This window comes from Schistocerca nitens, chromosome 3 (genome assembly GCF_023898315.1).
Source record: "Schistocerca nitens isolate TAMUIC-IGC-003100 chromosome 3, iqSchNite1.1, whole genome shotgun sequence".
Taxonomy (NCBI): Eukaryota; Metazoa; Arthropoda; class Insecta; order Orthoptera; family Acrididae; genus Schistocerca; species Schistocerca nitens.
In genome coordinates, this window is record NC_064616.1 from 187079475 (window position 1) to 187098452 (window position 18978).

Here is an 18978-nt window from a genome sequence, read left to right on the forward strand (position 1 = left end):
TCTCCTAGATGGAGAAATTGTTATTTCAAAAAGGAAAAACCTCTTTTGTTTGTTTTTCTCCATTCTCTGTGGTTTCCAAGTAGTTAATATTTCAGCTCAATTAGTGTTTTATTTATTTTTTGTATTAATAAAACCAGATTGTTTGTTATATTATAAATAAGATTTATATATGCCTCAGAGGTTTGTTTTATGTCTATTAAATATTTTGAATTTGTGGCAAATAAATAATAATAGTTATACCGAAGTTAATGTCATGGTTAAGTAACATAAAAGTAAGGAACAATTTAGTTTACAAATGGGAGGAAACTACAGATTGTAATTATATGTTGTCAACTGTGATATTATTATCCTAATATCAAACAAGTGAGCAATACGGCTTCTTTAGTGTATCCTATTAAATGTTTACTTTTTTCTGTGACAATTAAAATCTGAGGGAAACAGTATGAAACACTTAATTCATTATTATCACAGACAACGGGATAGAGCAGTTAAAGGTGTACATTCCGATTAAACTTTCTTATATGATCACTGAAAATGTTGAGGTGTTACTCAGCTAATCCGGAAGTCGCATATTATATTTTGACTAATAAAGTTTTTGTTGTTGCAGGCAATATAGAAATCACACCTACAAGAGCAGCTTCAACTTTCAAGATTGATATGTCCCAGTTGTATAAAACACTGAGCACAGCTGTCAGTAGTGACCAAACAACACTACTTCTTTATCTATTAGTGCATAGAAATCCTCATGTACGGACATACATATTAGCATGTTCTGACATTGAACAATTGGTATGGAAATGAATGTACTTTATTATTAGTATTATTATTTTTTATTATTATAATTGTCATATGTGTAATTGCATACTGTACCATTTGGATACCAGTAAGTTCTGTTTATAGTCAAGCTGTAATTTTTAACTTGAATAATATTTGAAGATTTCTGTCTTCATGTGCTTCCCACTAACACTTGTCAAGAGGATTCTGTTGTGCAACTCGTAAGTGTCCCTGATCGCACTCATGAAACTCATCATTGTATCTTAACAGCTTCATGATTTCAGTTTTTCCCTGTTAATTTTTGAAGGGGTCCTTCAATTTTCTGTTAAAAAAAAAAAATTGAGTTTCAATAGGAAAGCCTCACTGTACCGGTTTTTCATCACTTTGCAAACGAATTCATACCTTAAAAACTCTGTAGTGTATTTTATACCCAAGGGTAAAGTGATCACATTTTTATGTTGTATTGTTGGTGTCCATTATTTTATAATGCACCTCTGAGTTTGCCTGAAGATGCATTCATGAACTCCATTTCATCTTTGAGGCCTCCCTTTCCTACATTGTGAGAGGCACAGTCTTCACATAGCATTTGTGGAGACATCACTAAAGAGATAATAATTGGCTAATAGGACACTGCAGCTAAAAAAAAGTAGTAAACTAGAAGGTAATATAAGAGCTATAACAGAAATAGAAAAAATAGGGTAGATAATGCATTCAGGAATATCTAAAACAGACGTGGACACAATGAACTGAAAAGAAAGTTCATGTTTAGTACACAGAGTATCTTGTTGCAAAGATGAAAGTTTGTTAGGGTGTGTTCCAGAATCAATTAATCTCGTCCTTAGGAGAACAGTAATAACTGCCTTGGCTGTGCTGGTGAAATGTGTTGTTGCAAATTAGCTCTTCTACACTTTGTAATGGACTATTAAGATTCTGAATGAACAGCAAGAGGATGAATATGAATATATATTTCACCAGGACTGTAATTTTCCAAAAGATTCGTGTGGGAATGATGCTGCTGCCAAAGCTCAGGACCAGGGAAAGATGATGCTCAGTCCAAGTGGTACAGAATTATCCATTGACAGCCCACTGTAATTTAGAATGTTATTCAGATGCCTTTCATAAATTTATTGCTGTTCATCTGATTTTTACATGATAAATAGATCCATTATTGGTATTTATATTAACTCAGGGGCAGGATTCACTCCGTGTTAGTTCGTTGAGCATCCACAACCATAGTGAAAATTTTTTGTTCTTAGATGTTTTTTAGACTTTCATATATATGTAACTGTTCATGTAATTTTATATTTTTATGGTGTGCTATTCAATATAACTGAAATGTTCTAAGAATTTAATTTTACACTTGCCATGTGTGCTTGAAGTAGAGCATTTGTGACATTACAATGTTGTAGGGTACTAGAACTAGGCTTTGTTAAGGCGGTGGTGTTTCACTTCATATGTTGGATGATCTTTTTCCATGAAAGTCAGCAGTCGGAGCTAATGCTCGCATGGCACATAGTTTTAATCCATCATAAATGGCTTATTTCATTTTGTCCCTTCTGAGTGAATTATTGAAATTTTCCTATAATTGTGATTTTTCTTTTATTTTTTTCAGGTTATCCCCATTTTGAAGACTTTATACCATGCCCCCAACAGCAATTCTCATCACATATACATGTCATTAATTATTTTGCTCATTCTGAGTGAAGATGATCTTTTCAACAAGGCAGTTCATGAGATGGTAAGTTAATGTAGTTGCAAACAGTGTTTGAGGTGTACTGTAACAATTTCTAGCACACTTGCCATTATATAGTTTCGATTTGTGAAAGGAAGAAAAAGTTGGGCCACTGTAGACAAAATGACAGAAAAATTAGACCATTTGCCAATAGCAGCAGATGAACCAGGCCAGAGCATGATGTCAAACAGAGGAATGGGCCACTGATTTAAGAAATGTGAGATATCAGACACTCACTCTGTGTTCACATGTGCTGTGTGTGCTAAGGATCATTTACTTGACTGGCTGGCAGATGGTGCTGAAGATCTTCTGGTGGATACGGCACAGATTATGGACCTGACTGAACATCCAAATCACAGAAACAGCACCTAGGTATCAAAAAATAAGAGGCACAGAGGCTATAAAACTTTTAAGAATGCACTTATTAGGGTTCACTATCTATCATTCAGGCTTAATCAATGGGAGATAGCTGAGAATAAAAGACCTATGTTACGTACAACTGATATTTTTTTTTTCTAAAACTGCTTATGTTTATCTTTTGTAACTTGAGGTTGTGACAGTATATTTCTTGGAAATGAATTCTGGGACACTACATCACACAGATGCACTAGTCATTGTTTACAAATAAATTAACAACAGCCTTTAACAGTAGAAATGAGAGGGCGAAGGTGATGAAGAACATAGCAAGATGAGCTACAATGATGTTGGACCATCATGACAACAATAGCACAGGGCGCTGAGCAGTGTTAAGAACAATAGTAGGATACTAATTGGGTAGTAACAAACATAACAAATAAACAAACACAAACAAACAAATCTAACACAGCATGTCATTACTCATCCACTGGGTTCAACGCAAATCCTTGACCTCCATTAACTGTAGTACTGATTGCAAATGGATGACTTTAACTGGGGAGTTGACAAAGTGGTTTATGACTTATGTCAGACATATCATATTGACCTGAAGTTGATTTATCTCTTGTCATGCTGTTGATGTCAAAGGTATGTAAAACAATTTTCTTTGATCACATGGCCTGTCTTCCAATGTGAGACTGTCAACAGCTGCACAGAACTCGGCAAACACCTGTAGGATGCACATGAAGTGACTTGTCACTACACGTCACATATCTGGTATATTTATTAGGTTCTTTTTTTTTTAATCCTGCATCCATGCGGCAGCATTTAAGCAGCAGCAATGTTTATTGTCAAGGTTACACAAATTCACCTCACAGATGACCACAGGAATGGAAGTTGCCTGTGTACTAGAAACTGTGGTTTAAATATCACCTCATCTCTCATTTGGAACCTCACCTTGTCACGGGTTTATTGCTAGACTCGAGTTCTGGATGTAATAACAATTTGACTTATTAGGCAAACAGCCATTCACTGTGTTATATCTTTTTTTTTTTTTTACTAACTATGCAGAAAAACGACACAAACACTGAATGAAAATCACTGTGCCTTGGGCAAAATTTGATGTGGCATATTCCATTTTACCACCTTACTTCAATCTGCCACAGCAGGTCAGCCGGACAGACTTTTTCTCTTCATTTAGATAAATATGTTTTTAAAAAAAATTAATCTTGGACACATTCCTGTCATACACACCAACTAATGGCATTTGACAACTTTACATTACAGCTACCAATTATTTGTCCAAATTCAAGCACATTTCTTAAGAACTAGTTCACTCAAGAGAGAATTGTCCATGTCATGGGCAGGATTCGAATCAACGACCTTCAAAAAATGGGTCTTAGTATCTAGGCCTACACAGCCTCCACCAGCTGAATGGATATAGTTGTACAGGCACACTTAAAGTGGCAAGAAAGTTTGAATATTTCTTCTTTCAGTCTGTCACCACTGCTGCTCCTTTTGACTACAATGTCTCTCCCACCCGCACTCCCCCACCCCACCCCTCTCGGCATCAGCATAAGAGTGGCAAGCACAAATCATGTTGTGGGCAGTCAGTTTCAGTAGCTCAGTGGGAGCATCCAGTTCATTACTCTAATTGAAAGAGGCAAGTTTTCAATTAAAGATGCAGGCAGAAGGTGTGGTGTACCAACTACTAGTGCAAAGGGATGGTGGAAGAATTATGTTGAACGAGGTACTATGTGTGTGGCTTTTGGTTTCCCATTAGGGTTCGATGTCTGCAAGAGTTCATCACAGATTTACATCCTGAGCCTCACAGGTTCCATGTGAGGACACGTGATTGAAGTTAGAAATAGTGGAGCATTCTGACCGTGACATTAGAGCACTGAAAGCATTTTATTTTCCTTACTTGTTCTTTTACTCAATTTTCTGTCAGTTAGAGCCAGTAGGTGATCACTTGGCAATGGAAAAAATATCTATCCCAAGATAGTAAAATATGAGTTAGTTTTCCTTTACATTACCTTTTTAATTGAAATAAGTTTCTTTTAAATATATTTTTTGAATATTACATTCCTCTTTCATTTGCTCTCTGCCTACACATGTACAAATTAATAAATTAAGCACTTGTTATTTCAAATTCATCTCTCTTTGCCCATTGATTGATAGCCCCTGCATCCTACCAAAAGTTACCATAGCATCCAACTGTGACCACCTCTGCAAAATACTGAATAGAGACTGCCAGGTAACTGTATGAATAGTTTTCAGTATTATATATCACAAGGAAAACTAGCAGTATTCCCAATGTAACGAAACTTGTTCTACTATTTTCAGTTAATTCAATGGAGCCAGTAGTTGAACCAACAGTAAAATATTGTAGACTATTCAAGACCCCACATTCGTAGTGTTCTGGTAGTGTTATTACTTCAGTAAGTGGGTAATGTGCTCCAAGGTGAAATGCTTTACTGTCATGGTGATACATCTTCTGAAACTGTAGATTTGTACCTGCATTACCAGCTTCCTATACTTCTATTATGACTGGGTGTTCTCCTTTCATTCTGATGATTAAATGAGAATATGGGGTCTGGAGAAGATGCTTTCATTCTTCCAACACCACCATTTAAGAAAACAAAGGGGTGTGGTTGAAAATAAACAACAGAGAAGCTGAGTAGTATAGTTTAGAGTGATTACTTATTTCATGCAAGCTTGCAACTAATAGCTGTCAGTGTGCAACATTAATACTGTGTTAATTTGGCATCACAGATGACAGATGACCAGCATATGGTTAATCTCCCCACACTGCAGCACCAACTGCCCATTAGCACTATCGCTCATCTGTGCATCGTGTAGTGAGGACTCGAGCCACGTTGTACCGGAGCTGTATTGTCGGTCGTGACTGTGACCTTGAGTTATTGCAGTAAGTTTGGAAGAAGTTGTCGGTGACATGTCTTAGAATTAGTTTTGACATCAAGGGACAAATTTACACAGGGAAATGTATGGCAGCAGTGCACTTAATTTTGGTACCAAAATATTTAATTTGTTCCTTCCCCATCACACCTAACACTGTTGCTGAGCTATTTTTCAATTTCCTAATGACTTTTCAAGTTTTTCCAGTGATGGCATAGTGAGGTAGCTACTATCAATGCTTATTTGTGATTTTGGCTTGGCTCTATTTGTGCAACTCTAAAAGTTTTCATTTGAAGAAGAGCCAGTGAGCTGTAATATCTGGAGAAACCTCTCTCTGTCCAAGGCTTTCTTGAAGTCTCTTTTTGACTGGTTTGTAATATGTTGACCATTTCAAGGGCCGCCATTTAACAAGTTTGCTTCTCTAGCAGTGATAAGCCTTTTTTGCAATATCTCTTCACCAAAGAGGTTTACCTAAAATGGAGGGTTATATCCAAGTAAGGAATGACCGTTTGGTAGGGGGAAGAAGGGGTGCAGACAGGATGTAATATGGCGTGGTAGTCTCTTGTTTATCAATAGTCTGTCATTCTTGTTTATCACCTCCACAGTGAGGTGACCATCTGCAAGAGAAGAAATTAAATTGTCTGCTGGAAGGTGTAACATTGAGCATGTTCCTGCAAATAACTAGCACATCATTTGTCTGTGTTGTGTGTCTAGTTAAGAAGTGTATGCACTCTTCGCACACTGCTGAGCCATTCTCTCACATAGGAAGTAAGTGTTGGCTATAATCTGACTTAAAAGACTGCTGTTATGGAATGAGGGTAGTATTGCATAACAGATATTATTATCTGGATGGTTTCCACATATTTCACCACCGACTTCAGTCTGAATAGCCAGCCGCTGTGGCCTAGCGGTTCTAGGCACTTCAGTCCAGAACTGCGCTGCTGCTACAGTCGCAGGTTCAAATCCTGCCTTGGGCATGGATGTGTGTGATGTCCTTAGGTTAGTTAGGCTTAAGTAGTTCTAAGTCTAGGGGACTGATGACCTCAGATGTTAAGTCCCATAGTGCTTAGAGCCATTTGAACCATCCAGTCTGAATAGCCCTATTTGTATTCCCTAACGTAGCTGTGTGGCACTGGACATAATTGCCACTCCAAGTTAAAACTTTTTTAATATTTTTGATTTAAGGACTTGGTTTCATAGGACCCTTCAGCAGAATCGGAGTCAAAATATTTTGATGATTACCACTAAATGAAGCAGTCTTTTGTAGAAATTTTCTCATCGGTGATTCTCATATAGATATTGTGGTGGCCTAGAGAAGTCGTTAATAAGAAAACATCAGGCAATAAATTAAGAAAACACTGCACTGGCAATGAGGCATTGTTTTGCAAATGTGCCCCACACTCAGCTAGGTGAACCTCTTTTTGCTATTTCCGTCTTTCTCTGTTATAAATGTACTGCAAATGGAATAGCTTATTCATCAGAAGATTTTATCTTTTCTGAAGAAAGCATCAGCAATGATTGTTCTGTAATCGTTTTGGGTAGTGGCTATTTCTCATTCTTCTCGTGTTATGGACTGACTGACAGTTTTACTTTATAATGACATTTTAAAGATGGTACGGTTGGCAGATTACATTCCTTTTTACGTTCCCTGCTTTCATTTTATTTACACTGACTGCCACAATGTGATTTGTGCTTGCAACTCATATGCTGATGCCTGGTGGGGTGGGGTGGGGTGGGTCTGAGGACATATTGCAGTCAGAAGGTGCAACTGTGATGACAGATTGAAACAAGACACATTCAAAACTTCTTGCCCCCCTTTAAGTATGCCTGTACACCTAGGTGGGTTCAGCTTATGGAGGCTGTGTAGGTTGAGACACAGAGACTAAGGTGGTTAGCTGGAGGATGCCAGCTCAAATTTCGTGCATACATATCCAATGTGTGTGTGCGCGAGTGTATACCTGTCCTTTTTTCCCCCTAAGGTAAGTCTTTCCGCTCCCGGGATTGGAATGACTCCTTATCCTCTCCCTTAAAACCCACATCCTTTCGTCTTTCCCTCTCCTTCCCCTCTTTCCTGATGAGGCAATAGTTTGTTGCGAAAGCTTGAATTTTGTGTGTATATTTGTGTTTGTTTGTGTGTCTATCGACCTGCCAGCGCTTTTGTTTGGTAAGTCTCATCATCTTTCTTTTTAGATATATTTTTCCACGTGGAATGTTTCCCTCTGTTATATTTAATGTATTATCAGATATTTATAGAGCTGTGTGTAATACTTAGTATGTAAACTGGCCAGTAGACACGCCAAACACCAACAATTCTCCACCATGTGTGAACTGCCTGTGATGATGCTATGCAACATTACACTCCCAACACAATACTTTTGACTGAATGTGTGTGCACTGGTTACTCATCACATACTATATTATATATTAACAAATTTGTAGCATCTCAATAAATTCCAAAATTTTTAAAGGAACTTTTGCCTTCAATGTGACAGATTTTATGAAATATTCAACCATATCATAGACTTCTGTCAGTTGCCAACTTTCTCAGTTGTACGTTTTGAGTTTGCCCTAACGTAAATTTAATTAGCAGTTGTAATTGTCTTTATACAAACAATTAATTCCTTCCGATTCAGTTTATATAAAATATCACTTCTTTTTCCTGAATGAGGGTATGAAAGGCATGATAGAAAATCTAGCTAAAAGATTATTGGAGGTAATTTAGCTGTTAACACACTTCCTGAAATGTGAGCAAATAGTATATTTTCCCATTAGAATCGGTTTATCTGGAAAGATAACATTGAAGAAGAAGAAGAAGAAGAAGAAGAAGAAGACATAGGTCCATCCTCTATGGCAGAGCTGTCAGTATGCTTGACTTGGGCCCTAGTTTATCTTTGTCATGTTACTACCACTGTCTGCCAGTTGTTCATGAGTTTATTTGAATAACTGTATTTTAGTATCACAGCAGTATTTTTGGCTATACATTTGTGTTCTTTTATATGTTCATTAAGTAAAAATTTTGTTTCTGAAATTGCATGTTGTATGTACAAGGGCGAATCAAATATAAACTGATTTTTTTTGTTTTATGCACCTTTTCGTAAATGGAGAATGATGCGCTTTCTGATCATTGTTGCTTTCGTTTCCAGTGATTGTTCTCCACAACTAGGATGTGGTCATACCTTGTCTTAAGTCAGAATCACAGTGTCACAGCAAACATACCGGTACTGTTATCTGTAGCGTAACATGTTACAATTGAGTTTCTCACAGCAGAGCACATAAAACTGTCCAAAATTTTGAAAAGACTTCTGGTGCAGTTTGGGGACAACACCCTGAGAAATACTTGGGTGTACGCATGGCACAAATAGTTTTCACAAGGACAAGAAACACTTGAGAATGGAGCTCACCAATGCCTTCCAGCATAACTGAGGAGAATACTCACATTGTTAGCCAGCTTATTGAATACAGTCTCTGAATAACAGTTGCTTGCTGAGGTTGGTATAAGCTATGGTAGTGCTCGGGTGATCATTACGGACAATCTTAGTTTTCGGAAAGTGTCCGCAAGGTGGGTACCTAGTCTTCTGCAGCAGAGCACAAATTTCGTCATCTTGAGTTATATAAACAGCTACTGACATCCTACCAAACTGAAGGTGGACATTTTTTGCACAAGACCTGTGATGAAATGTGCGTGCAACATTACACCCCAGAATCTAAAAAAAGCAGCACAGAATGGCGCAGAAAGGATGAATCTGCACCCGACAGAGCCAGAAACCGTCTCTCCACAGGGAAGGTTCTTACAACAGTCTCTTTTTTAAAGGAGTTGTTCACATCAGTTTTCTCCTGAACACCGTCCTGTGAATACTACATACGAGGTGTGGCTAGAAAAAAACTGGACTAGTACTGGTGAAACAATAAAACGAATGCAATAAGGCTGAAAGTCGCGTGGCCTGTCACGTGACTCTCGCTCCGCCTACTGCTCGAGTTTCATCTGCCTCCTGCACTCAGTCTGCCCGTGGCGTCTGTTTTAAGTATAGTTGACGTTTTGTCTGTGCGTCGGAAAATGTTGAGTGTACAGAAAGAACAGCGTGTTAACATCAAATTTTGTTTCAAACTAGGAAAATCTGCAAGTGAAACGTTTGTAATGTTACAACAAGTGTACGGCGATGATTGTTTATCGCGAACACAAGTGTTTGAGTGGTTTAAACGATTTAAAGATGGCCGCGAAGACACCAGTGATGACACTCGCACTGGCAGACCATTGTCAGCAAAAACTGATGCAAACATTGAAAAAATCACTGTTTAACAATCAGAGCAGCGTCTGAGTTAACAGGAGTTGACAAGGAAACTGTCAAACAAGTTTACCGATTTTTTCAATGTTTGCATCAGTTTTTGCTGACAATGGTCTGCCAGTGCGAGTGTCATCACTGGTGTCTTCGCTGCCATCTTTAAATCGTTTAAACCACTCAAACACTTGTGTTCGCGATAAACAATCATCGCCGTACACTTGTTGTAACATAACAAACGTTTCACTTGAAGATTTTCCTAGTTTGAAACAAAATTTGATGTTAACACGCTGTTCTTTCTGTACACTCAACATTTTCCGACGCACAGACAAAACGTCAACTACTTAAAACAGACGCCACGGGCAGACTGAGTGCAGGAGGCAGATGAAACTTGAGCAGTAGGCGGAGCGAGAGTCACGTGACAGGCCACGCGACTTTCAGCCTTATTGCATTCGTTTTATTGTTTCACCAGTACTAGTCCGGTTTTTTTCTAGCCACACCTCGTACTATTGCCAAATTTTGTTCTCAACAAAATATCCATATTACCAGAAAGGCATGCATTACCAATCCGGAATGTGATTGTGTTTCATGACAGTGCTCAGCCCCACACAGCTCACCAAACTCAAAAGAAAATTCAGGATTTGTTCTGGACCACACTAGAACATCCTCTCTTCAATCCAGATTTATCACCCTGTGATTTTCATTTGCCTGAACCACTGAAGGAAGCAGGTGGAAGACAGATTTGAGGATGATGTTGCTGTCGAGGTGTTCGTGTACAACTTGATGCTGTCACAGTCACATTCCTTATACTAAAACAGGGTTGAGAAACTGCCTGTCCACTGGGAAAAATGTTTTTCTGTTCAGGAGACTAAATAGAAAAATAAATTAGTGTCTGTGAATTTCACTGAAGCTTAAATAAACTTATAAAAATTCAGATTTATATTTGATTCACTTTCATATATTGGTAATGAGAGAACATCACAATATTTATGATATATTAAATTATTGAACAGAAAATTTTCTTGTCATTTAATATAGATGTTCTACAAGTGTTGGACAGTTCAGTTCTGCATGAAATATGTGTTGTTTAGTTCTTTTTCATTGGCATTTGTGAAAAACATATTTTATAGCACTTCTTCAAGTAAAATATGTTTTACACCAGAAACTTTTGTTCACAATATGTTATACATGGAAATTAATGAAAAATGCAATAGGAAGTACATTCAATTCAATGTGTTTCACAGTGCAGTGTAATATATGTTCGCATTATGTAATGTTTGATAACTCAGCTGAATCTGAATTTCTTAGCTTGTGATAATGAGACTTTAATAATAGATTTAGGGTAAAGGGAGAGTCAGAAAAAATTTAAATTATATGTAAAATTAAACTGCGGAAAGTTTAGGATGGAAGAACAATTATATGGAAAGGATTGGTTGCTACTCACCATATACGGGAGATGTGAAAAAGGACTGCTAAAATAATAAAGTTTTTGGACAAAGTCCTTCTTCTGGAGTAGAAAAAAAACACACACACACACACGCACACAAGCACAGCTCCACACACGCTTGGGTACTATCACTTTGCCTGTCTGCAACTCAGCACTACTTCTACATGGTGCGTAGCAATCCATCCTTCCCGTATTGTTGTTAAATAATATAGAATACATAGAATTAATTTCAAGAATTGAAATTACAGGTTTTGAAAGGTGTGTCTTGGTATACAGAGCGTTCTATCTCTGAGATTTCGCTTGGCGGTCTTCTGGTCCTCGTTATTATAAGGACGATACAGTACAATATGTTGAAGATGAGGGTAAGTAAATCAGATAGTCAACATTTTCTGTATCATACCTAAGATTGTAGAAATTACAACTTCAGAAATGCTAATGAAATGGGGTGTCTAATTTTTGTGTGACGGAAACTACTACTGTTGCCTGTACCGTAACAAAGTGAAATGATCATCATCAATCCAAAGGTTAGTGTTGAGTACCAGAGACCATAACTGGGTATTGTCATATTGGAGATGGTGGTCCCTTGTCTTCCTCCAAGGTTGAACTGACTTCCACAGCCAAGTAAACGGGGACCTATAGCTAAACTTAGAATCTGAACTGTACTGCTTGTACCATAGTGCCTCCTCAAACTGTAAAATCTGCCAATTCATAAGCCCCAAGCTAGCCCTCAAAAACAATGTCGGGAGATCAGAAGTGTAGCTACCAGCATGGCAGTAGTGATACCCGGAGAATACTTTATGTATACTGATGACCTAAAACATCAAGACAACTGTCCTTCCCGAGACTGAATGCCACCAGTTGATGATGTGGGCATCTGAAGCAGTAAGAAAAGTATGTAAGCAGAATAGAGATGAATGTGGAATCATTCTAGTGATATGGGGTGCAACTGAGGAAATCCAGGATGTCCGTGCCTCGTCACGGAATACTCTCTAAAGCAGGATAGGCGATGATCTTTTGCAGGTCTTTAGACAGAATACAATGATGATGCAGGCACATGTATTTGAGCATACCATTCAGGGCATTTTTTTGTACTTGGGGTCAGCAACAGATGAAGTGTACTTGTTCCTGTGTCATTCCAGCGATGTTTCATATTGTGATTGCAGTCAGCCTGGGATCATTGAGATTGTATCATGGAAACGTGTCACCTGGTTGGATGAATCACATTTCTTGTAACACACAAAGTAAATGGACATGTCCAGATATACATTCAGGCTCACAGCTGCTTGAAACATGCAGCATAGTGTGGACTCAGGCCAGTGAGGGCAGTACTGTGCTGTGGGGGACATTCACCTGGGTTTCCATGGGACCTGTGGTGGTAATCAAAGGCGCCATGAGAGTGGCGGGTTACACGAACATTACTGTAGTTCCTGTATCCCTACGTGTTTAGTCTCTTAGAGATGGCATTTTCCAGCAGGATAATTGTCCTTGTCACAAGTCCAGAATCATACTACAGAGGTTTGAGGATCATGATAGTGAACTCACATTGATATTTTGGCCTCCAGATTCAACTGATCTGAATGCAGTGGATCACATCTGGGATGCTATCAAGTGCTATTCTGCACCCACAAACTAACTGTCCCTAACTTAGGGAATTGTGTAGCCTGTGCATTGACATTGTATTCGAAAGGTGGACCAAAGATGCTATTAAGGAGGTGATCATGTTTTACCTCATACACCTCTTCTACAAAGTGTAATTACCTCAGTGTTAATGGGATGTTAAACCCAATCCCTATGAAGTGTCACATGAAAAGTTGTATTCTGTAATAAAGCCCTCATTGTCGTACCTGAAGGTGGATTGTAAAAAAAAAATTAGTGTATATGACAGTCTGTCAATAAATCGTGTCCTCAGATTGAATCAGGACTTTAAAAACATGAATGTGCAGCTGAATTCAAGAATGATTTCAAGATTATCAAGTTATAAACTTATGATTAAACTTTATCTGTGATTACAATTGATCATCAAAGTTCGTATGCTGATTGTGAGAACACTGATTTTAATGCCAACTAGGAAGATTTACACTAAGCTAGAAACAGTTTTGAATAGGTGCATTTGACTCTATTTTTGATCACAAGAAAAAGTTAAAATTAATTATGTTTTAAGGTAAATTTATTCCAGTATATTGATGGTTTGCCTCCTGACACAAATGCTGCAGGCAGTTTCTCTGGATATAAAACAGTAATTTTACTAGTAGTCATACAGCAGTAGAGTTCCGCTGCTGCGAGATTTTAATGTCCTTCCATTTCTTTCTGTAATTTTGAGACACAGACTCCCAAAAAGGTAGTTTTGATGAAGATTCTGCTTTGTGGTGCTTTTTGGTTTAAGTCTTCACATTAATGAGTTTGGTGGCTACTTAAAATGAATCTGCTACATAAATTTACTTAGTCAATGAGTGGAATGAAATGAAGCTTGAGTAAGTTACATTAAATACTGTTCTGTTTATTTTGTATCTGAACAATGTTTACTCTGTCTCTTTACAGGATAAATATCTTCACACAAATTGTTTAGCAGCATTGGCAAATATGTCAAGCCAATTTCGAAATCTGCATCCGTATGTAACACAGCGCCTGGTCAGTCTTTTTGAAACCCTAGCAAAGAAGCACATTCGTCTAGAGGAACAGCTTCATAGGAACACATCTGATGTTGCAGTCAATGTAGATGATGATGCTGCTGCAGTTGATTTGGTAATTATTTGCAAGAAATATTGTTAAGACACTTTTTTATTTTCATTTAAAAGTATATGAGAAAGTAATTGAAAATTTAGTGTCCTGTATCTTTAATAAATGTGCAATAACTAGTAGGTGCATTCAAAAATAAGTGCTTCCTGTTGAGCTTATGCAACAATAGGCTCCTTTGTCATGGACTTGTGGGGAATAATGACTAAGATAAAAGTCGCCCAAAACTCTTTAATAAGTCACAAGTCTATAAATAAGTAAGAACCTTGTCAAATAATACAGAAATGGTTGAAAAACCCACCACACATGCCCAGAGACAATCTGGGGCAGTGGGGTGGTTAGAAGCAGCATTAGTGGTCTAGGCATGGGACAGATGTAGATAAAAGAGAGGGAACTAGTGAAGATTGAGGCCAAGAGGAATGGGTGTCTGTGTTTGATAAAGGAGAAAAGGGAGGGGGAGTGGGGAGGAGCCATAAGGTATTTTTTATGGATCACCCCTAAATGGCAACGATTTTGTATTGAATAATATGCTCTGCAACTGGGCGATAAAACTTGACATAGTCCACAGTGGTGTGGTAGTTTTACATGGGTTAACATGTGGTTGGTAATTATGCCCATAAAATGCTTTGTAGTGTTTGCAGCAATGTTGAAGGAAAATATGGCTACTTTCATGCATGAAGTTGTCTATAACACTACAAAATATGACATTGTCAACACTGGAATAGGCCATACCACACAGATGCATGTATAGTTTTGCTCGTGGTGCTTAAGATATGGATGTCCCTTGAGAAAAGGGTTTTTGGAACAGGAGTAACTTAGAAGAAGGCTGTGGGTTAGTAACAGGTGTAGTAGATAGGATCTGGGGGAGGATTGCCACATTTTAGTGTATGTTGACTGAATGGCAAATATGGTCAAGAGTATTCAGGGTTGGTGAGAACTAGCTCATGGTACCTATTTGTGAACTAGAGTTTGATTATAGTGCCTGTGTCTGAAGGTCTTGAGGAAACACTTAAACATCTTACAATAAAAATTGCTTGTTACATCATATTGGCCATTTGCAGTGGGTAGAGATTCTCTAATGTGGAAATAAGGCATATTGTTGAGGATTGGTAGAGTTGTAAAAGGAGTGGATGTTGACATCCTGGAAGTGTGGAGGATGAGGTGTCTCTGCCCTGGGTGCAGACCATAATAGAATGTACACTCTTTGACATAAAACTCGACCGGCTGCTTCAGAGGCTAAGTCCATGCCGATCGTGACATGGGACAAATAAACTGGCCAACTCGCTAATTCTCTAAGTCCGGTTATCTGCACGATGACTTGTCCCATTATAGAGAAACCATACGCTGATTACACCTGTGGTCTAGCGGTAGCGTGCATTGTTTCTGTTCATAATGTCAGCAGATCGAGAGCAGCTGTTGCAAAATATTTTTATAGCCTCTTCTGTCTGAATGCTGAAGACGTGACTGTAATGGTAGCGAAGATTCAATCTATTTCGCTTTCTGACACATTGATATCAAAATTTTATCCAGTAACCATTTTGCGGCAGATTTCCTGCAGACTGTCCTCCTCTGGACGCCGTATGCTGCATAGCTCCAGGATCCATTTGCTGGCTACCGGCAGCGGCCGTGGCGAGAACAGTGACGCTGCACTCCGCTGTTCTTTATCGAAAGCACCTGCTACCGCTCATCACTTTTGATGATTTAAAACGCTTTATTATTAACTGCTGCTCCACAGAAAATTTCTACGATTTCCATTCACGCTCACAAGCAACGGAGACAGACGCCCTGATTAGTAGACTGGTACTATATTACATTAATCGGCAAGAGGTGAGTATGGCCTGAAATTAATTTTATAGAGTGGGACAAAATTAAACTACCTCACTACATTCAATGAGTTTATAAATGCTTCATACCTTGTTTCTTTTCCTTTCAAAGTCAATTATTTGTGCAACTTTTGGCCAATATTCAGATGTTTTCGTCAAGCCAGAGAGCGTCTGTGGTGTAAAGCGTATTACAGTTCTTGTTTCATTCCTTATGGTAAGTCTACGCGATAAACTGTGTGAATACCTTGCAATGCATGCTCTGTAGCAGTGCAGGAACACTGCACATTTGGAGTTCCATGTATGGATTTATGAAGTATTTAATGTTGATCGGAAGTGATAGTTAAGGTCAACAGATTTAAACTAGAAAAATTTATCGTTTTGGAGGTTTCAGAGAACGGAAAGGAACTGCTAATGCCGGTCTCGGAAAACTTCTACAGTTAAATGCTATTGCAAAAATTTAGAAGAGAGGAACTGTGTTAGTCAACATGTGCACTTCATAAACAACCTCCTGACATGTTAGACCTATATGATGAACAAAGCTCAAATTCGTATTGTTGATAGTCGGTTTAAATCTTTTCAGGAATTATTTTACAGTGAAGCACCTTGGCATTTGGAAAGCAGATATCCATGATATTAACATAATTTACTAAGTCGAAATTGGACGAAGATTGATGTGTATAAAGGCATTCTTCAGATTTTGCATAAGGAATTTTTACTAGCAGTTCGCTACACCATTAATTAAAATGGAAAATAAAAGGTTCTAATCAGTGGCTTTTATTGAGATCGGAACTGCAATCTCCTATAGCACTAGCATCGCAACGCTCAAGGGAACCACTGAGCTAACGGCACACTGACGGCAACAGGTGGAATATAGTCCTTGCGATGTTGCCTGAGCCTCAAAACGCAACCTTAAACACACAAACAGGTGCTACTTATGTGAAGAACACCGTTCTTGGAGTCCAGAAATTAAATATACTTCATAAGTGTCTCATCTTACAGTGGATTATATTGTATGAGCCTTTGATGTGAAAAACGAATGTCAAGTGAATTTAGCAAGGTATGCCGCGGTACACCCGGAAGTAAATGCACTATCACATTGTTGACAAATACTTGCTACGATGCTGCCAAATCTTGGCTCTCTTACGAGGCAGCTCTTCAGCTAAATGTTTGTCGTGATTGTCCGATACGGTTCTTCAGAGTGGAGACACGCGCGCACGTTTGGTTTTTATGCGGCGTTCTCCCCTGATAGGTTCTGACGTCGCCTTGTGGGCTATGTATACATTTGAGACATTACATTATCATTAATGCTGAATGATACAAGTTTCAGCTTCCGGCGTGGAAGAAGGCTGTTGACGCCGACATTATATCATTTCAACGTAGGGAAAGCAAAACAGATGATTCAGTGTTTCTCATTCAGCATAAAGCATGTGAGATAATTTTCTGTAACATTCAAAATCATCTAAAATAAAAGAAGTAAAAATACCACGGAAGCTTATTTGAATAGAATATAATATAAGATAGCAAATGCTTTGCACCTCGATGTCGAATGTGTCCACGTGCAATCTTTTGCAGCGTACATATAGAATGTCATGATTACCACGAGAATGAAGAAGTATGTTGGTAAGGATGGAAGCAAGAATAAATTCCTCATGGCATTCATTTCATTTGAGATGTAATAAGAGGTAAAGCGGGATATTACTTTCATTAACACGAAAGATATGCCGCATACATTGATAACGAGAAAGTCTGCGTCTTCATATGTTTTCTCCTTGAAATCTGTGTGCTATTTTATATACTAAGTAGCCTGATCATTGTTTCAGTAATATTACCCTCTTGTTTGGCCCCTTAACGATGAACAGTAGTTGTTCGAACCCTTCCTGCGTTGTTTTTTGTGTTTTTTGCTTGGGATTCATGAAGCAGATCACTGTGCCTCCGCCCCTCGAGGGTTAGGTCTCAAAACTAAACCGGTTTTTATCCAATGGCATAATTTATTCAGACAGCATCAGTACAAGACTATCAAACAAAGCCTTCCATTTACAGTTGCAATACTCTAACCAGCAGCTGACCGAAGGGTAATCCACGGTCATGGTCCGAAATTAGCAGCTCTCGGCTACTGTGGCAAAGTCCGTACTACACTTTCGATTCTGCAGCACCATTTTATCTGATAACACTGTGTAGTTGCAGAGTTGTGCCAGCATGTCTGTCCTCCCAATGTCAACTTTATATATCTCACTTTTCCTGTAGCGTTGATCACGAGGAGCCGAAGTAAATGAATGTATTCTGCATGACGTAACATTCAGTATTCCCTTCTTTCATAGCCACTCTTCATGTGCATCGATACCAAATAGGAATGTGAAAACTCTTGCAGTGAGAGAATGACAATAATAATTGTAACAAGAACAAGCAAATAATGAATGAAGTTTATTCCAATGCAGAACGAGAATGGCTTTAAAAATAAAAATCTATAAAAACAGGTTGATCTTTGAGTTGGCACAATGCAGATATCTTCTCAGCATTTTGTTACTGAATTTAGTTCTGGATGTTTGCAGAGAATAAAGAAAAGTCGGTACTTCTTGCTAGTGTAATATAATGTGAACCAGCAACTACCATTTCCTTAGAACATGACTCAAGCAGGTCCCCAAGAAGCTACCAAGGCACTGCTGCATTCTGTTCACTGACATTGCTCTGATGACGGTTAATGCAGATAGTTCCAATTATGAAGTAGAAAACGTATTGCAGGTTAGTTCCTAGGATAGTAATATTAAATTTGCGATGTAGACGGCACATGAACATGGTGGCTATCTAGATTACTCATCAATATAAAAAGACAATATTATGGGAATTTAGCAGGATTACTCAACATGAATTCTGAAATTGGGTGACTGACCGCACAGGTGTTAAATGTCGTCAAGAATATAG

The 18978-nt window shown here is 38.3% G+C and overlaps 1 protein-coding gene across 2 annotated transcripts in view; it reads left to right on the forward strand.

Annotated features, from left to right (window-relative positions):
- The window catches only part of LOC126248130 (dymeclin), a 161233-nt gene that overhangs the window by 107639 nt on the left and 34616 nt on the right, over positions 1-18978 (forward strand). For both annotated transcript variants that reach the window (XM_049948817.1, XM_049948818.1), the window contains exons 8-11: positions 608-789; positions 2387-2512; positions 11752-11865; positions 14042-14245. In XM_049948817.1, the coding sequence (XP_049804774.1) occupies positions 608-789; positions 2387-2512; positions 11752-11865; positions 14042-14245 (626 nt within the window). The remainder of the gene's footprint in view (positions 1-607; positions 790-2386; positions 2513-11751; positions 11866-14041; positions 14246-18978) is intronic.